Raw genomic sequence first — 22,025 nt, 5'->3', positions numbered from 1 at the left:
CATTCATTTCCTCCTAGAGGGGTGCAGGGTTACTTTCTTAGTGTTCCCCACCCTCTCACCCCTTCCCTCTCCAGTAGAGGCGAAGCAATCTCAGTACAGTAAGTGCTTTTTTGTTTGTACCTGTATAAATATAGTGACTTACAGATGATAGAATAGTAAGAGAATGAAGAGTCAATGCAGGGAAAAAGGAAAAGAAGTACTGCGTTGGTTAACTCAGGTGACATACGTATGTCACAATAAATGGACCACTTAAGATCATGGTCCCCCTAGGTTTCAATGAATTACTTAATCATTTCTATATTATATATGCCTTTTCCTTGACCTTCACTAGGTTCACTAGGAACATTGCCTTAGGGGGTGGAATTCCAATTATTTTACAAGGGCACCATAAGTTAAAAAAAAATGTACTCATTTCCTTTTTAATCCCAAATTCTGCAAGTGGCCTTTCACTAATAATAACTCATCAACACAGAAGTTAAGTGTACTAGTGCTTTTATTAAAATTCTTACTCTGATATTTACTTACTTAAATAAATTGTCTGTCAGATTGCATTTGGCTGTATAACTGAACCAGTAGGACAACAAAACAATTTCTGTAGAGGTTCTCCTATGAAAGGTTTACCTAAAATTTCAACAGATGATAACCTTGGAGAAAGATGAGGTAGTTCGTTTAAAATTGTATGAAATTCTGAACAAGCAGAGCCCAAGAAATATGCCAATCAGAGCAGAATATTTTACACAGTTCGCCAGTTTCTTTCAACACCCATTCACTGGTATTTGATTGTGGATGATATTTGGGTGTAAATGATATGCTTAATGCCTTCCCACACTAAGAACTCTTTAAACTTAGTACTTGTAAATTGAGATCCATTTTCTACTAGCAATCGATGTGGTTTTCTAGTGTTCATGAAATATTCTCGTGACCTGCAAGCTACAATGTTGGTGTTGGCTACATTAACAGGATACAGTTTTACATATTTTTATCAGCACTCTAATAACACAAAAATTTATGTAACACAGCTTCTTTTTTTGGAAGGAGCCCAAAGAAATTGACTGCTGTCAAGTTGTATAATGACTTAAGTATTACTGAGCAAGGTGGCTCAATGGTTAGCACACTGGACTTGCATTCGGGAGTTTGACGGTTGAAACCCGCATTTGGCAATCCTGATTTATGTTTCCTGTGATTTCCCTAAATCACTTCAGGTAAATGCTGGGATAGTTCCTTTGAAACGGCATGGCCAACTTCCTTCCCCATCCTCCCCTGATCTGATGGGATCGATGACCCTGCTGTTTGGTCCCCTCCACCAAGTCAACCAATTTAGATATTGTTGGGTACCACATGTATCTTGTTTGAGAACTATTTTCCTTTACTTTTTGGCAAGTTCTACAAGATTTAATTATATTTGTGACCTTTCTGTTTAATTTCTTAAAGCAGTAAAACTTTATCATATGGTTAATACATTTGCTAATACCAAAATGTCCATATACATTGTATATGTACCACATTAAGTCAGTTTCTGTCTTTTAGGGAATACACAGTTTCCAGTGACTGGGAATTCCATCATTTCGCTGAAACAAAACGTCATCACAAATTTAACATAAGTTTGTTTCCATATATGGTAAAGCATGCTGTTGTACTAATGACTATTATTCCCTAAAGTATGTATCAGTTGATATATTTTGTCTAATACTCCTCATAATTTTCCTACCTCACCATTTATATAGTTACATTATATGAAATTTACTATGAAGATGGACACAGGTCCTTCATGTTTTGATACTATACTCATCCCTAATGGCAGTCATGATAATGCGTCTGGTACTATATTGAGAGATCCCTTTATGTAGTGTATATCTATTTCATATATCTATTTCGTGTAAAAGCAATACCCAGTGGTAAGAATAATCAGATGATTATGTAGTAGTCTACTTACCATTAAGAATGCTAAAGCTTGATGGTCCATATATATATCTATCTTTGAACCCCACATGTTGATTAAAATTTTTCTTCTGTCTTCAAAGCATCTTCCTCCAAATGAAATGTGTTAGTGGAAATAAAATCTTGTTCATGATATCTCTGATCAACTATCACTTTTAGTTTTTCCTCCTGCAGTGTAACTGGAAATGTCATGTGACAATGGCCTCCCATAGGGTAGACCATTCGCCGGGTGCAAGTCTTTCGATTTGGCACCACTTCGGCGACTTGTGTGTCGGTGAGGATGAACTGATGATGATTAGGACAACACCCAGTCCCTGAGCGGAGAAAATCTCCAACCCAGCTGGGAATCAAACCCGGGCCCTTAGGATTGACATTCTGTCGCACTGATCATTCAGCTACCAGGAGCAGATGCAGTGTAACTGCAACACTGGGTATCAAAGAATGTTGCCCCAGAAAGAAAATAAATGGAATTTTAATTGTCTTTTCGTAATGCTAATGGCAGCTGTAATTTAGTGGTTGCAACTCAGTATCTTCAGAATCACAATTAATGTCATCAACCTATCTTGCTCTTGATGCTTTGCTGCAGATGCCGCTCCCTGGAAGTTTGTTAAGTGAAAACAGGCCAGGGAACTGCATGGTTCTCAATAATAATGTAAAGACAGTTGTTGTTTCAGGTGTGCTATTTATTGCTTCACAGAGTCCTTGTTGAATTCTTACATTGTACTGGCCCTCTCTGCGATTTCTTGTAGGTCTTATATGCACTTGCTGACGTTTGGAGCATTGTTAATTACAATCACAGAAGCGCTTCATAATTAAGGAAAATGTTATCATCTTGTGTTTACAACTGAAACACATGAAATACAATACAAGGTCAAATCTTCTTAATATGTTTCTGGTTTCAAATATCCATACATTATTTTTGGATGTGAACAGCATTTCAGTAAAGATTACAATAGCCCAAATAATCACTTCATTTACTTCATCAGTAAGATTTAATTTCATGAATTTCAGTAATTGCTAAGTAATTGGGGGTTGTTATGATAAGCAGTTGCATGGTAAGCTGACAGTATGTTAATCGGAGTTGTTACATGTTTCAAACATTATAAAAACAGTATTTTTGCTGTCTCTTTTATTATTTGATTGTTCCAATTAAACAGTTCTAATTGTAGCTAGAAAAATTTATTATATATGTTCCTAGAAATGGATGGATATTTGTTGATGAGAAATTTGACATGATGTTATTGAAAACTACATTTCGGTGTTCAGAATGTGAAATTAGTACATTGGTCCTACCTAATGATACAACAGTCAATTAAGTGATCTGAATGAACTTTAGCATTGTGTGAAAGATAAGCTAAATTATTTCTTGGAATCATTTGAAGAATAAGCTGTTATGTTTCACTCCAAACTAGTTTCCTCGCCAATCCCTAAAGTCTCTAGCTGTTTTTGCATATTTTTCAGCTGGTCATGCACATTTTGGAATTGATGTTCATTATCCTTACTCATTTGTTCATACACATTCTTCAGCTGATGTTCATTGTCCTCATTCATTTGTATTAAAGTATTAAAAATTCTGGAAACTGTTATCGTACCTGGTTCCTCTCACTTTCCTCTCTGGCTTCTCATTTATGTGACTCTAATGACTTTTGTAAGTTTAAAATTCTATTGTTTCTTTCTACTTTTTCTTGCTTCAGTTTTCTGATAAGAGCATGTAAATCAAACTAAAGCTAATTTACAGTTTCAGAGATCACCTATGCAAGACCTAAGTCAATAGTCAACAAGGTTAACAGGTCACAGCATCCCTACAGTGAAACCCTACCCCCCACCCCCCGCCACCCCAACCCCCACCCTTCTTTAGTGCAGAGCACTGGTGGGAGATGACCACAATGATGCTGAAACAGTTGACACCCATATGGCAGGAGATGCATGGTGGGCTCTGAGTCATTATAGATGTCAGTCAAAGCTGAGTTGGTACCAGCTGGTGTAGAGCCTGTGGGGTCAGCCTGCAGCATCAAAATCCTCAAAAGAGGTGTTGAGGGGGTGTGTTGTTCTGGTGCAGTGATAATGTGGTTGCCATTTGGTGATAGCCGCAATGTATTAGTGGTCGAGTCCACATCATTTGGTATATTATAGATACATATGAAGTCACTGTTGATGAAGCCGTCTTCATTCTGCTGTTCCAGAAATTCTCCCTTGATAACAGAAAATTGTCAACCAATTTGATGCTCAGGTCATTTGGCAAGAAGTTTTGGACATCAAAGCATAAATCAGAGTTGTTGGCAGTGTTGGTGTGTGCTGCCAGGCCACCCAACTCAGTGGGAGGGGGTGGAGCAGGCTGGCATGAAGGAAGTGGTGCATCATTGGTGGGTAAGTCATCATGGATAGGTAACAATGACAGCCATCTGTTGAAGTGTGACACTGTGTGACATCTGAAGGAGACATGGCAAGGGTGTGCTGTGCTGCCAGAAGGGCATGGCTCATGATGTGGAGCGGCTACTGTCTCAGTGAATCAATGCACTGCTAGCCAGATCCTGTAGTAATAAAAAATGGTGTAGGAAATCAGTGTCCAGGTACACTGAGATTTGCATTGAGATAATTCATTGTGATCACATTTTTGAGGCCCCTATCCAGTGTGTGAGACTTGGAGCCATAGACAGTGGTCGCAGAGTCATTTACTGCATGGAGCTGTATAACGGAACTGCCATGTGACGTTAGAAAGAAAGGCTAGAGGTGCAATACATCAGCGCCTGAACCAATGAGATAATACTGTTGGCATGAGTGATTGAGGATGTAAGATCTGCAGCCATTCTGTGGCATTGTGATGTGAGACAATTTATTGCCACAGTGTGAGATGGGCAACTTGAATAGCCTCCTCATCCATTTCTTCTATTGCGTGCCACATGACTATTTTGGGTAGTCATAAGATGAGTGACGATTACACTGTTGCCAAATGCTGTGTGAAACCATGTCACCAGGTGTGTGGGGTGTTGTGTTTGCATGAAGGGCAATGCCCTCATTGGGGGCCATGATGTCAAAACCAGTGGAGACTGGTCATGGTCAGCTGGGCTCAGCTGCAGCGATGTGGTGAACATGCCTAGGCATGTGCTGCAATCCACATTCATTGGTAACATTGTTGATGGTATTGATGCACTGCCTACATTGGAATATTGTGAAGATTCTGTCTGATAATTTGAATCAGATATTCAGTGATACTAGTGGAGACTGGTCATGGTCAGCTGGGCTCAGCTGCAGCGATGTGGTGGACATGCCTAGGCATGCTGCAATCCACATTCATTGGTAATATTGTTGATGGTATTGATGCACTGCCTACATTGAAATATTGTGAAGATTCTGTCTGATAATTTGAATAAGATATTCAGTGATACATGTTCATTGATGACCATTGTTAGTTACACTTGCGACGGAAGTTTGATCACCCGTAAGGTTCAAAGTATGTGAATCAGCATTTGCTGTAGCTGATCTTCTGGTGGTCATGAGAGGCATTGGAGGAGAGCCAATTTTGCTACAGTGTACTTGTTAACTGTGGGGGGTTTGACGATAATGTCACTTTTCACATGAGTATACTATTTTAAGTGATTGATAAATGCAGCAAATTTAGCACCATTACTAGTGACATCATATGTGGCTAGGATTATTTTGACTATCATGAACCATAAAGTGGGTTGGTCTGGATAAAATGGTGGAAGCATAAGATGTGCACTAAAGTGGGTGGAGGCAATATCAGTGAGCAGTCATCTGATTGCCATGGCAAGATCGGTAGGGGTACGAGAGACAAATGTTCTGTATCTGTTCTTCGTATCAAAGTAGGAAGTATGCTAGGAATATCTATAAAGATTGTGCAGTTGGCTATACCAGCACTAGGTCAAACAATTTCGCACAAGGCTCAAAAGACACATCAGTGAGAGCAAACACTCGTGAATCTGACTGGCTGCATTGTTACAGTTCAATATGTCAGATTTTGGTGTGAAACGGTAGTGGCAATGAAAACACACAGTAAGCTGTTGGTATCATGCCGTTGTTCAACATTTTTTTCTGCTATTGGATTGTTGCATTGATGTCACTTTCATGAGTGATGAATGTGTGTTGCTGAAGAATTGACTACAAAGCACTGTTCACTCTAAAACTGAAGTCGTATTGTCCTGTGAGTGGTAGCACACAGTGGTTGCATAATGGCTGCATTGTTGATGTGTAGTGTCCAAATTGGCATAAAAATATGTGGTTGTCATGGGTTAATATGCAGAGTCCTTCCTCGGGATGGGGTCAGGGTGGCAGACAATATGTACCAGCATAAGATAGCTCTTTCTTTATTACATGAATAACTGCAATACATGACTGCATCCATACAAGAGACAGACATAGAGTGAATGCAAGCACACCCACAGTTTCTGTGCAAGACCACAATTGATGTTTAGAAAGGTTAATATGTCATAGTGCGACCCCAAATAGAACTGTGGCTTTGAAGCATATAGGGAAATATACATTTTTGTATGCAATAAATCATTGTAAAAGCAGTGGTACCATACTTAAATTGTTTGAAGAAAAGGATTTCAGCAAAGCCACAGCATAGAAATAGTGTTTTTCAGTGCTGAGAATTTACAGGGATTGTAAAAACATATTACAACACCATGAGAAATGCATTCTTGAACATAAATACAGATGCTAGCCAAGCTTGCAGATTGTGCTGCTGTATTTGGCTATGAATGGAACTTGAACAACACCATAAATACCTTGCAAGTGTCAATCATGGCCAGAACAGTGTTTTATCTAGTTGTGAGTGTATTATGTCAGAACTTAGTGAATTCAAACATGGTCAAATTGTTGGTGCTTGTATGGTGGCTTGTTCTATAACCAACAGTGTGGTGTTTGGTGTTTCAAGAGGCACCCATATTGAAGATTTTTACCGCACACACAGACAGCAGAAAAACATCATCTACTGAGACACAATGAGGATGGAAGTATGTATTGAGTGATCTGACAGACAGTCATTGAGGAGAATTGTAACAAAAAATAAGAGGACGGCCACTGCAAAAGTCACTGCAGAATGAGATGCCACACTCATAAACCATGTCACCACCAAAACAAAGTGAAGGAGGCTCCATAAGCAGGAAATTTGTGGGTGAATTGGAGTGCCAGAACCAATCATCAGTGATGCAAATGCCTGTATCAGAAAAATGGAGCCAAAGAAATAAAACCTGGTCTGTGGAGTGATGACAGAAAGTCATTTGGTTAGATGAGTCTTGTTTCACCTCTGGCCAAGTTTACATCCCAAGAGTGAAACATAGTGGAGGTTCGGTGATGATCTGGTCAGCAATATCATGGCATTCCATGGACCCCATAGTTACTCTGCAAGGCCACATTACTGCCAATGTTTGTGTTATCATTGTGGCTGATTGAGTCCATTCTATATTACAATGTTTGTTCCCCAGTTGTGATGCTGTGATCCAAGACAACAGGGCCCCTCTTCACAAAGCATCATTTTCTGACCATAAGGATGAATTTTCAAATCTTCACTGGCCAACAGAATCTCCAGATCACAGAGAGCTGTTGTGGCCTACTTTGGACAGAATGATGTGTGATTAATATTCACCTCCATCATCATTGTGTGAACTTGCAACTGCCTTGCAGGAAGAATGATACAAGATTCGCTTGAAAACCATACAAGAACTGCATTTATGGATTCTGAGTTGAATCTAAGCTGTTTTAAATGCCAACAGGTTTCTTATGTTACTGTGTTCATTTTTGATGTTCCCAATTTCTGTCCAATCCCTGTACCTGTACTGTGTCTATTCTTAGCGTTGAAAAACCAAGTAGCCAAGTGCACTGAGGGCATAATGTTTTTTATTTTTTTTAACAGAATTTTTCAATAAGATGTATCATTAACCAACCATAATGAGCAGTCCAGTCTCTACTTGAAATTGGTACAAATCCTAGAAGTTGACATGACTGAGAAAAAATTATATTTCAGCTTGTTATTTTATTATTTAGTAACTAGTTTACATCATGAGCCCATTACCTTTTCTTTTTCAGTTCTTGTTGCATGTCCACTGGTTGAACATTATTATTCAAGAGTGTTACGTAAAATAGAGAGTGAGATAGGTGGAGTTTCAAGTAGCCTGAACCAACTTTCGGTGAGTAAACTCCTGTGTTCATGATGGGAAGGATATATACAGGGTGTTACAAAAAGGTATGGCCAAACTTTCAGGAAACATTGCTCACACACAAATAAAGAAAAGATGTTATGTGGACATGTGTCCGGAAAAGCTTAAGTTCCATGTTAGAGCTCATTTTAGTTTCGTCAGTATGTACTGTACTTCCTCAATTCACCGCCAGTTGGCCCAATTGAAGGAAGCTAATGTTGACTTCGGTGCTTGTGTTGACATGCGACTCATTGCTCTACAGTACTAGCATCAAGCACATCAGTACATAGCATCAACAGGTTAGTGTTCATCACGAACGTGGTTTTGCAGTCAGTGCAATGTTTACAAATGCAGAGTTGGCAGATGCCCATTTGATGTATGGATTAGCATGGGGCAATAGCCGTGGCGCGGTACGTTTGTATCAAGACAGATTTCCAGAAATGAAGGTGTCCCGACAGGAAGACTTTTGAAGCAATTGATCAGCATCTTAGGGAGAACGGAACATTCCAGCCTATGACTCGTGACTGGGGAAGACCTAGAATGATGGGGACACCTGCAATGGATGAGGCAATTCTTCATGCAGTTGACAATAACCCTAATGTCAGCGTCAGAGAAGTTGCTGCTGTACAACGTAACATTGACCACGTCACTGTATGGAGAGTGCTACGGGAGAACCAGTTGTTTCCATACCATGCACAGCGTGTGCAGGCACTGTCAGCAGCTGATTGGCCTCCACGGGTACACTTCTGCGAATGGTTCATCCAACAATGTGTCAATCCTCATTTCAGTGCAAATGTTCTCTTTACGGATGAGGCTTCATTCCAACGTGATCAAATTGTAAATTTTCACAATCAACATGTGTGGGCTGACGAGAATCTGCATGCAATTGTGCAATCACGTCATCAACACAGATTTTCTGTGAACGTTTGGGCAGGCATTGTCTTGATTGGGCCCCATGTTCTTCCACATATTCTCAATGGAGCACGTTATCATGATTTCATACGGGATACTCTACCTGTGCTGCTAGAACATGTGCCTTTACAAGTACGACACAACATGTGGTTCATGCACGATGGAGCTCCTGCACATTTCAGTCGAAGTGTTTGTACACTTCTTAACAACAGATCGTTGACCGATGGATTGGTAGAGGCGGACCAATTCCATGGCCTCCACGCTCTCCTGACCTCAGTTCTCTTGACTTTCATTTATGGGGGCATTTGAAAGCTCTTGTCTACGCAACCCCGGTACCAAATGTAGAGACTCTTCATGCTCGTATTGTGGACGGCTGTGATGCAATACACCATTCTCCAGGGCTGCATCAGCGCATCAGGGATTCCATGCGACGGAGGGTGGATGCATGTGTCCTCGCTAATGGAGGACATTTTGAACATTTCCTGTAACAAAGTGTTTGAAGTCACGCTGGTACGTTCTGTTGCTGTGTGTTTCCATTCCATGATTAATGTGATTTGAAGAGAAGTAATAAAATGAGCTCTAACATGGAAAGTAAGTGTTTCCGGACACGTGTCCCCATAACATATTTTCTTTCTTCGTGTGTGAGGAATGTTTCCTGAAAGTTTGGCCGTATCTTTTTGTAACACCCTGTATATGGATAGTTCAGAAATAAAGTGTGATGTGTTCTTATATGATCTAATCTAAATCTAAGTGAACTTCTAAAGCCATCCTGTGCTGCCATGTGATTGAAATATTGTTGAATAACTGGCATAATTGAAGAACTACCACAATTCTGTCAGTGCATACAAGATGAAGAATTGATTAAGACAAGGTTCAGGGCACAGGTACTAGATCTATTTCATTAACACTGCATGTAGTGAAAGTCAGTAATTAAAAATTATACTCATATTTAGTTTCTTACTGTAGTTGTTGATGTTGTTACTGTCACTCATCATCCTGAAATAAAACAAGGTATGATTTTGCCAAGAGGGTGCCTGACTGTTGAAATTGTTTAAGAACAATAAATTGATCTTCCTCTTGGTCTTAGTAGTCTGGCTTAATTCATTCATTCACCAAAACTGTCAATAATGCAGTTCTCTTGTATTCTCAAAATAATATAAGCAGATATATATTAAATTCTTCAAAATAAAACACCAATTGAAATCGCTATAGTTTACATTCTCTCACTGTTGATTTTGCACAGAAACGTTTTTCTTATTTTTTTCATACATCATGAAAATGTTTTATATGGGTGCATTGGAGACAATTTACAGTCTTGCCTTCCTACATCCAATCATCACCATAATTATGAAATGACTTCTCTCCTCCATTGTTCTCTGCCAACTGTCTCCAACAAGAGAAACAAAAACTAAAGATAGAAAATTCTTACATGGACATATGATAGAGTATCATTCATATATGCAGAATAGTTTACATTGAATAATAATTGCATTTTTGTTAAGTTTGAATAATCAGTTAGTTCTATAAACAATACTTATAAGGAGTTTTTAACAGTTTCTCTGTTAATAACTGGTAAGTGGAAACATAATTAGTCATATAAGTAATCAGTGTTTCTTCCTAGTAACTCAAAAATATGAACACCTAGGCTTTCAGCAGAAAAGATGATTAGTAAACATGACACAAGAAATATGGCTCTCCAAACATCGAAATAAATCAATGAACTCACACTAAGAAAATACGCTTTGCCATACAGAATATTGTAAGGACTAAATGTGTGCATGTTGTGTTTAGTTACAGCCTTATTACCATCCCCTATACTCCAGAATTGCATAGGGTTAGGCTTGTTATATACTATTTTATTATAAACTCATATTATCATTTTCATGGTTGATTTTCGATGCATTTTATGCACCACTAATTTCCTTTTGTTCTGGTAGCCCCATTTATTGCTGTTGTCATTGTCATGTATTGATAAGTTGTGTGCATATTTTCTTGTTAGCTCTGAAGAAAGACTGAAATCAAAAGTTAAGCAGTCTATCGTCCTTTCTGTGAGCATTTCCATCGGCCAGAGTCCCTTGTACCAGATCAGCAGTAATTTGCCCTCATGTATAAACCATTATTAGCAGCTACTATGTGAATAATTATCTTAGAGGTAATTGCTGCTTTTGAGAAAAATCAGTTCTGTAACTATTGAAAAAAGCAAATCACGTGACTGGAATACTGTCAGCCTGTTACTGGTCATCCCTGTAATGTCGGAGTGCAAGATGATGATCCTTCATTTTTCTGTTCATGAGCAAAATGAAGTATGTTGTATACCAGTATGTTACTAAAATAAATGTTGATGTGTACATAAATAATGATGAAACATTCCCACCTTTTCAACAGTATCTACTAACCATATACTGATTGAATTTTTAATGTATACATGAAAATCATATGTTAATGAAACAGAATATTAATTTACAATATCTGCTAATCATATACTGATTGTCTATGCAGAATTATACAATAATGACACAACCATATATTTCTAAACAACTTCTTAAGTAGATACACAATAGTGTACAGGACACATAAACTAACATTTTTATTTTTCCATTCTGAAAGTTAAAATTATAACATTCCTTTTGGCTATATATCAATAAATTTTTGCCAGTAAATTCTTATTTACTTTTCAGCATAATTTAAGTAAAATATGCGTTTCAAGTGCTACTATAAATTCGTAAAAATTTTTTGTTCTTAATACGATGTATAAATTGTACATAAATTTTTTCCATAGTAGTAGAGTACCATTTTGACTGGGGTTCATTACTCAGTGTGCAGTTTTGCAGCAGTGAACATTCAGTTGAGAAAATTAATAAATTACGAGACAGAATTACAAGCCAGTACTTACCAATTAAAGGCAAAATTGATAGCTCTGGCAGTGGACACACATAAAAGTATAAGTGAACTTTCAGAACTAATAGTTCATTCCTGAGGAGGATAAAGGAATGTTGTGAGAAAGATTAAAAGGAAGGGCTGGTCATTCAGGGCCAAGAATGAGAGAGAGACACACATATTGAAAGTGAGAGTAGACAAAGACTGCAATAAGCGTAGTTAATGCAGAAATGAAGAGGCTTGCTCTGGCACTGAGAACTGTATCAGTCTTTGGACTGTAAACAGCAACAACAATGTATAATGCCCTGGAAGTGCTGAAGTTCAACTGAAAGTCTGTAGATCTGTGAATATGATTCAGATTAATTAGTAAATTAATATTCCAATCCTAAAAAAATTCAAAACAGTGCTAATTTTTTCCTGTTTGTAAAACCAGGAATTTAACTAAAGATTGAACTTCAGCATCATGTCAGTAGTTTACATTTCAGAACATTGACTTAGAGGAGAGATAATTCAGGGTGTCATGCAAAAACTTCATATTATGTAACTATGCAACTACTATTTAGAAACTAATCATTATAATAAAAAAGTATCAATCTTCATTATATATGACACTGAATTTATTACTTTAGACGCATACAACTAAGTGTCATTTGTGCCAGCTCTCGTAGAACTTACTACATAGTAAATCTTATAGCTGCCACTATCTGTCATTCTCTACTTCATAACAAACATACCTGTTTCTTCTGCCAACAAATTTCATCAATTCCTACTACATCTGACTTCATCCCATCCATTTCCTACATAGTTGTATATTTATTGTCATTTCTTTTCAACTTCTATTAATTATTGTTTATAGTATAATGTAAAGGGTAGTTGCTACTCACCATAAAGTGGAGATGGTGAGTTGCAGAAAGGCACAACCAAAAGACTGTCAGAAAGTTAGCTTTTGGCCAACAAGGCCTTTGTCGAAAATAGACAGTGTACACACATGCACACACTCATGCAAATTCAACTCAAACATGCGTGACCACAGTCTCTTGCAACTGGAGCTGGAGCTGCATGTGTGTGTGTTGTCTAGTTTTGACAAAGGCCTTATTGGCCGAAAGTTAACCTTCCAACAGTCTTTTTGTTGCACCTTTCTGCAACTCAGCATCTCCGCTTTATGGTGAGTAGCAACTAGGCTTTTCATTACATTGCTACAGTCCATCCTTGATTTTCTATTTTTTAATGAAATTTGAGGCATTATAGACAATGACGTAGCCAGGATTTTGTCAAAAGTGGGGGTGGGGGGGGGGGGGTGGCTGTCCTAATTATGAAAGAGACCTTAACAGGGCTCATGTTTTTCATTTATTCTGGAAACACATTTATTTATAATTTTAATTTTATGCACATAATTTGCTTTTGGGAAGCCTTCATAGAAATATATTTGGTCTACAAAATTAAGCAACAAAAGTTTTTCTTAAAAAAGTGTAACATGTACTGGAAACAGTATGTAAGAATACCCAAATGAACAATTAAATAATTCTTTATTTGGAAATAATGATAACTTTTCTCTATTGCCAGGTGAATTATAATTCTGATATAATGTAATAATGTTATGAAAAGGAAAGTTGTTGCTCACCATACAGTGGAGATGCTGAGTTGCAGATAGGCACAACAAAAAGACTGGCACAAATAAGCTTTCAGCCAGCTAGGCCTTTGCCGAAAACAGATTACACACACGCACACACTCATGCAAATACAATTCACACACATGACTGCAGTCTCTGCGTACTCAAGCATACTGCAAGCAGCAGCACTAGTAAGGAGGAAGCTTGGGTGGGGAGGGGGAGGGATAGGGTAGGGATGGGAGACAGTGAAGTGCTGCTGGGGAGCACTCAGGGATGAGGTGGAGAGGGGGTAGGGCACCTATGTTCAGCTGGGAGGTTGGACAATGGGCAGGGGAGAGGTGGAGGGGTCGCAGAAAAGGAGAGAAGTAAAAAGACTGGGTGTGATGGTGGAATGAGTGCTGTGTAGTGCTGGAATGGGAACAGGAAATGGGCTGGATGGGTAAGGACAAAGACTAATGATTGTTGATGTCCAGAGGGTTATGGGAATGTAGGATATATTGCAGGGAAAGTTCCCACCTGCGCAATTCAATAAAGCTGGTGTTGGTGGGCAGGCTCCATATGGCATAGGCTGTGAAGCAGTCATTGAAATGAAGGCTGTCAGTTGGGCAGTGTGCTCAGCAATGGGGTGATCCACTTGTTTCTTGGCCGCAGTTTGTTGATGGCCATTCTTGGGGACAGTCAGCTTGTTTGTTGTCATGCCCACACAGAATGCAGCACAGTGGTTGCAGCTTAGCTTGTAGATCACATGACTGCCTTTGATGGGATAGGTGATGTTTGTGACTGGACTGGAGTAGGTGGTGATGGGATGTTGTATGGGACAGGTCTTGCATCTATGTCTATTACAGGGATATGATCCATGAGGCAAGGGGTTGGGAGTAGGGGTTCTGTAGGGATGGATAAGTATATTGTGTAGGTTTGGTGGACAGTGGAATACAACTGTGGGAGGGACACAATGAGAGGTAGTTGAAATCCTGGCGGAAAATATAATTCACTTACTCCAGTCCTGGGTGGTGCTGAGTTATGGTGGGAGTGTTCCTCTGTGGCCAGACGGTGAAACTTTGTGAGGTGGTGGGTGTCTGGAAAGATAAGGCATGGGAGATTTGTTTTTGTACAAAGTTGGGAGGATAATTACTGTCTGTGAAATATTCCTCTCATAACTCAGTACCACACAGGACTGGAGCAATTGAATTACTTTCTCCACCAGGGTTTCAGCTACCTCTCATCATGTCCTGAACTTATAAATTTACTGCCTACTATCCTTCCCTCCCCTACCACAGTGGTATTCCACTGTCTGCTGAACCTACACTATATACTTGTCCATACCAACACAATCCCTGCTCCCAACCCTGTACCTCATGGCTCATATCCCTGTAATAGACCTAGATGCAAGACCTGTCCCATACATCCTCCCACCACTACCTACTCCAGTCCAGTCACAAACATCACCTATCCCATCAAAGGCATACCTGAGAAACCAGTTATTTGAACTACAAGCTTAGCTGCAACCATTGTGCTGCACTCTATGTGGGCATGACAATCAACAAGCTGCATGTCCACATGAATGGCCATCAACAAACTGTGACCAAGAAACAAGTGGACATAGCATCTTGTTACTGAGCACACTGCCCAACATAACAGCCTTCATTTCAATGACTGCTTCACAGCCTGTGCCATATGGAGCCTGCCCACCAACACCAGCTTTTCTGAATTGTGCAGCTGGGAACTTTCCCTGCAATATGTCTTATGTTCCTGTAACCCCCCTGGCCTCAACCTTTGTTAGTCATCATCCTAACCCATCCACCCCTTGTCTGTTCTCATTCCTTCACTACACAGCCCTCATCCACCACCACACCCAGTCTTTTTACTTCTCTCCTTTTACCCCTCCCCCCCTCTTCCCTGCCCACCATCTAATCTCCTGACTGCACATAGCTGCCCTACCCTCTATCCACCTCCTCCCTGTGCACTTCCCAACAGCACTTCACTGTCCCTCATCCGTAACCTACTATCCGTCCCACCCCCACCCCCCTCCCCCCACCACCCCCTCCCCTGTTCACAGTGGGGCTTCAGTTTCCAGAGACTGTAGTCATGTGTGTGTGAGTTGCATTTGTGTGAGTGTGTGTCTGTTGTATATTTTTGATAAAGACCTTGCTGGCTGAAAGCTTATTTGTGGCTCAATATTTCCACTATATGGTGAGTAGCCACTTTCCTTTTCATAATATTGTTACTTTCCATCCTGGATTTTCCATTGTTTAATATAACACACTGCCTCATTGCTATCAACACCCAGCTCAATCTTTTAATATTAGGCTCGCTGTCACCTCTCAAATCCCAGATGTGATGTTCTTTCAGGCATTGTGTTGTGTAGGGGGTTGTCCATGTGGGTCAGATGAAAATTTACTCATTTTAAACAGATCAATACCATTTGTGCCACATCATCACAAGAAATAGTCTCTAGGTTTTCTTGTGTACTTTTGAATGTTTTGACCTTATAGGAATTAAATTCATACACACTGAATATTTTGATTTTCTTTATGCTTACTATGATGTATTTTATGCTTCAATCCTGCCATCAATTCATCGTGTTACACCATTGTGCATAATGAAATGTGGAATTTCCATAAAGAATGATAAACTATTTTCCTTGACAATGATCTCAGAGTTTTCACCAAGCAGAGATACACTCCTGGAAATGGAAAAAAGAACACATTGACACCGGTGTGTCAGACCCACCATACTTGCTCCGGACACTGCGAGAGGGCTGTACAAGCAATGATCACACGCACGGCACAGCGGACACACCAGGAACCGCGGTGTTGGCCGTCGAATGGCGCTAGCTGCGCAGCATTTGTGCACCGCCGCCGTCAGTGTCAGCCAGTTTGCCGTGGCATACGGAGCTCCATCGCAGTCTTTAACACTGGTAGCATGCCGCGACAGCGTGGACGTGAACCGTATGTGCAGTTGACGGACTTTGAGCGAGGGCGTATAGTGGGCATGCGGGAGGCCGGGTGGACGTACCTCCGAATTGCTCAACACGTGGGGCTTGAGGTCTCCACAGTACATCGATGTTGTCGCCAGTGGTCGGCGGAAGGTGCACGTGCCCGTCGACCTGGGACCGGACCGCAGCGACGCACGGATGCACGCCAAGACCGTAGGATCCTACGCAGTGCCGTAGGGGACCGCACCGCCACTTCCCAGCAAATTAGGGACACTGTTGCTCCTGGGGTATCGGCGAGGACCATTCACAACCGTCTCCATGAAGCTGGGCTACGGTCCCGCACACCGTTAGGCCGTCTTCCGCTCACGCCCCAACATCGTGCAGCCCGCCTCCAGTGGTGTCGCGACAGGCGTGAATGGAGGAACGAATGGAAACGTGTCGTCTTCAGCGACGAGAGTCGCTTCTGCCTTGGTGCCAATGATGGTCGTATGTGTGTTTGGCGCCGTGCAGGTGAGCGCCACAATCAGGACTGCATACGACCGAGGCACACAGGGCCAACACCCGGCATCATGGTGTGCGGAGCGATCTCCTACACTGGCCGTACACCACTGGTGATTGTCGAGGGGACACTGAATAGTGCACGGTACATCCAAACCGTCATCGAACCCGTCGTTCTACCATTCCTAGACCGGCAAGGGAACTTGCTGTTCCAACAGGACAATGCACGTCCGCATGTATCCCGTGCCACCCAACGTGCTCTAGAAGGTGTAAGTCAACTACCCTGGCCAGCAAGATCTCCGGATCTGTCCCCCATTGAGCATGTTTGGGACTGGATGAAGCGTCGTCTCACGCGGTCTGCACGTCCAGCACGAACGCTGGTCCAACTGAGGCGCCAGGTGGAAATGGCATGGCAAGCCGTTCCACAGGACTACATCCAGCATCTCTACGATCGTCTCCATGGGAGAATAGCAGCCTGCATTGCTGCGAAAGGTGGATATACACTGTACTAGTGCCGACATTGTGCATGCTCTGTTGCCTGTGTCTATGTGCCTGTGGTTCTGTCAGTGTGATCATGTGATGTATCTGACCCCAGGAATGTGTCAATAAAGTTTCCCCTTCCTGGGACAATGAATTCACGGTGTTCTTATTTCAATTTCCAGGAGTGTATTATCTTGTTACTTTGGAGTGCTGTATTTTGGCAAACCACTAAGAAGCCGTCTTACTCTAATCTCCCTTCACCTGCCAATGTTATTATACTCTCTTCTTCTTTCAATCTTGATTTGAGCTGAGGAAGTGATCAGAAATCATTGAATGTGAATTTTTTTGTGACACCATTATCATTACTGATAGGGTTGTTGGAATAAACATACCTGATATTGTTGTGTTCAACAGAGAAGCTAGAACAATTTTTGATAGCAAAAATGCAAAGGATCTGTAATTATTCAGTCTTACACTCACCCAGATTTCCTCATTTGGGTATTGATCTATCACTTCTTGCAATGGTAAAAGATTATTTTCCATAGATAAATGCATCAGCCTAAATGAGGAGAATTTGGATATTATTTAGCAGCAGAAATATGCTCCTGTTTAAAAGACTCTGACTGAAAAGTGGGGTAGCAGCTGCCTCATTGTACCTTCCTCAGCACATTTAAAAATTTTCCAAAACATTTTGGCTTGTGAACATATTCTCACACTTTTTAATGTGCAACTTACCTCTCACTCCCATAAGCTTCCCTAACTGTATCTTGCTCACATGCACTAGTCCATCACTCAACAGTCGCTCATACCCATCAACTCCCACTCTCCATTATCACTCCCTTATTCAGCACAACATGTTGTCATTGTCTCTTTGTGTCTCTCTAATTGTCACTGTTTCCTGTCTCACAAAACAGTCTGCTTCTTTCTGTCGTACTACTACTGTCTCCTCTGACTGTCACTGCCTCCCTCTTGCTTTCTCGTACTATTACCATCTCATTTATTCCTTCTCACTGCTGCTGTCTCTTCTCAGTGTCATTACCTCTCTCTTCCTTGTTGTCATTGTCATAGACTCATTCTCTCACTGTCATCAGCTCTCACCCATTTTCACTTTCTCTTCCTCCCCCCCCCCCACCCCCCCACCCCCCGCCATCTCCCCCGTCCAACTCCTGCCCAAAACACTGTCTCCTTCACTCTTTTCCTGGCACTGGGCACTGCTCTGTCACTGTGAACTATGTTCCACTGCCAATGTGTCTCTCTCTTTCTCTCTCACTGCCAGTGTCTCCTGCAGTATTTATTACTTTTCTCTCCCACTGCCATTGTCTCCTCCTCTCTCAGCATAAAAAAAGCATGAATATGCTCACATATCAAACTTTTCGGAGAAATTTTAAAGGTGCTGAGGAAGGTAAAATGAGGCATCTGGCACCAAACTTTTCAATCAGAGTCTTTTAAACTGAGGATATTTGGCTATTTTTTGCTCCGAAAGGAGCATTTTTCCTCTGATTTCATTCATGTCACTCATATGGAAAGAACTGTATGGGTCAGTAAAATTTAAAAAAATAGTTTTATTATGTGAAATTAAAATAACGCAAAACTAGTTTTACACCTCATACCAGATTTTAGGTGCACAAAAGTTTTGCATGCGTTTCAGTACTACAACATGGGGCTCCCAGAACCATTCTGATGATGATGATGATGGAGACACTTTACAGCATATTTCTCTTGCTACATCACTTCATAAACTAAGTTTTTGCCTTGCACTGGATTTTACATGTGTATTTTATGTCTTCAAGTATGGTAACTTTGAACCTCTGTATATCGGAAATGGATAAGAATATCAATAAAATTTTCAATATTGTTTGAGATCAGGGTCTTAGCAATATATTTAAAGAATTTCAGCAATTTGCAAAAATTTCAGCTATTTGTTGTGCATAATCATCTTGAAACCTGCGACTTGGTCTTTGTATGTATGAAAAACTGGTAAAAACTCCCTTTTTGAGGTTTTCTAAGGAATCATCGTTGGACTAATGATGCCTCCATAAGTCCTTAAGACCCACCATAGACCACATTAAATGAAAAGAGAAAAAACTGATGTTCTCTGTTTGCCTAAGCAGGAGTAAGTGTTTAAAACTCATATTTTGACATAGTGGGGATAATGACCATACTGATAATCCTTCTCTTGAGTGTACAAATGGATCCCAGCTCAAGGGCTACCATAAACACTTGATCCTACCATTCTATCACTAAGGTATGAGCCATGGAAGAATCTTGTTTTTATGTATGGAGTTCTGGAACATATTAGGAAAATCTTGCTGTTGCATCTGTACTGATTTATCATGTGGATTTTAGAGCTGGTAGTTTCCAAAGAGATAGACTGTTCACCTTCGATGCACCTCTTTTCATTGAAAAAGTGAGGCTGGATCTTTAAGAGAATTGGAATCTGTCAGGGAAGAAAGAAATTTAAAAAAAGTGGCTTTGGCCTATGGCATGGGACCAACATTGGCACTTGGCCAAATTGAAAATGGGAAACCAATGAAATCCATTCTCAAGGTTGCTGGTGGATGGATTTGAACTACCTTGTTTTCTGAATCCAAGTGTTGCTAGCTCAGCATCTCAACCCACAGATCTATCCAGGTCATTGGAGAATTTGGAAAAACTGATTGTTATACATAGTTTTTGAAAAAAATAAAATGCATTGCAACAAAAGAAGGAATTCTGATATTGCATGCTTTTCCTTTAGTTGTGCATGTCTTGTCATTTGATAATGCATGAATTCATGCATATTTTAAGATTAAAATGTGCATGGAATTCCTGGTTTCAGTTACATAGTATTACAATACATTTTGGATGAAAGGAGGAGGGAGGGATGCAGGGCACAGTTGGCTTGGATGAATTCAAGTAGCCCACTGAAAAAATCTCTTAGAAATGACCAAACTATAGAACATGCCGTCATTACATACCTCTTCCACTTTCCACAAATCCCTCCTCATTTTTCCATATCAGAAATGGTTTTTATAACTGTATACTGTCGGGTGACCAGATTGGGCAATATTTTGCCATTTTGACTACTAGCAATATGATATTGAGCAAATTTTTAAAACAAATGCAACCATCACCATTTGGGCAATATTTTTGTTTACCAACGTGATATTTGGGTGACACAACAAATCCAAGTGTATTGTTATGTGCTGATTGTAATATAATGTTATTTGTAATGTTGTTTACCTCTCCACTGTTTATTTGTTTATGATTTACCCTACATTTTTTTATTATTGCATTAAGATGTCCTAGACTTCCACTCCCCCTGTACCCCATGCGCCTTTGTTCCCAAATAATAAACATAGAAAGCAAAAGTGTGCATTGTGAACATCACACTCTTAGATTGAACGGTTTTCATACACTGTCTTACTAAATTTTATTGTGTTCTCACTTTTCTTACCACCACGTGCCGTTTTGACTTACAAGGTTAGTAATCATAACTAAATTAAATATATTAGTTTTACATGTATAAATTTAAATGTTTAAATATATTTTAATTTTATGGTTAGTAGCTTAACATTGAAGGAATAAAATAAAATGGAAAAAAAAATGGTAGCAATGAAGATAGAACCTCAACCAATGAACTGCCATTTGGTGCTCTTTACCACTGCACCAACATATCAACAGTTGCTCAAAAATCCCTCATACCATACTCACAAATCTTTACACAGCATTTTATATTTTCCTACAGCCTTCTCAGGCAGAATATTCTCCTCACATTGTTTCAGCCAAATCAGTGAGCCTCATCCATGACCTCCCCTTGTCAGATTTAATTTGGCGTAGATCTACCTAATTCTTTAACTCTCACTGCAAAGATCTACTGAACAAGGGCCTCTTTAGCAGATCATCTTCAGATTTCATCTTGTTGCTCAGACAATACTTTATATTGACATTCAATGAAAATTACTGACCTGGAATTGTGACCAATGTAGCAGATTTAAGTGCTGACAGGGATAATGTCGCTTCAGATCATGCACATTGGAAAACAGACAACTGCATCTCTTCTCTAAGTTGATCATGACATGGTGGACCATCATTTCAGCACTCAACACTGGTTTCTAGTTCTCATGGAGAGAGTGCTACAGAATACATTTTGGTCCATTTTATTTGCATACCAAAATGCATTCAGAGACAAATGGCACAGTTTGAGAGGACTTCTGGGAGGAGATTGGACTGATATGAAACTATATAAATTGTCAAGCAAAAGACAATCAATCTCTTTTTGTCCGTCTCCTTCACTCCCTCTCTCTGATCAATTCTTGCTCCCCTTTCCTTTATCCATATCATCCTCCCCCTCTTCTTTTTTCACCTGCCCACTACCACTCTACACCTTCCACCTGCCTCTTGCATCTTTTCCTCATTCTGATCACTTCCTCCTCCCCCTCTATCTTCCCACTGCTGCCTTCCCCTCTCTCTGACTACGATGTTATTTGCGGGTGCTTGCTAATTGCTACAGTTGAGTTTGCGTGTAGCACATCCCAGTGAGTAATGGCAATATGCAACCATTAACAGATCATATGGCTCGATCAAAAGGGGTGGGTTACACACCGACACTCTAAAGCCCTTATTATTCCGCAGTGT

The 22,025-nt window shown here is 40.2% G+C and overlaps 1 protein-coding gene across 2 annotated transcripts in view; it reads left to right on the top strand.

Moving 5' to 3' along the window:
- The window catches only part of LOC126236196 (SUN domain-containing protein 2-like), a 436,500-nt gene that overhangs the window by 301,185 nt on the left and 113,290 nt on the right, over nt 1-22,025 (top strand). For both annotated transcript variants that reach the window (XM_049945303.1, XM_049945304.1), the window contains exon 3: nt 7,987-8,087. In XM_049945303.1, the coding sequence (XP_049801260.1) occupies nt 7,987-8,087 (101 nt within the window). The remainder of the gene's footprint in view (nt 1-7,986; nt 8,088-22,025) is intronic.

Source organism: Schistocerca nitens, chromosome 2 (genome assembly GCF_023898315.1).
Source record: "Schistocerca nitens isolate TAMUIC-IGC-003100 chromosome 2, iqSchNite1.1, whole genome shotgun sequence".
NCBI classification, from domain to species: domain Eukaryota; kingdom Metazoa; phylum Arthropoda; class Insecta; order Orthoptera; family Acrididae; genus Schistocerca; species Schistocerca nitens.
The sequence above is the reverse complement of the archived record's forward strand: the minus strand, read 5'-3'. Positions and strand labels throughout refer to the sequence as shown.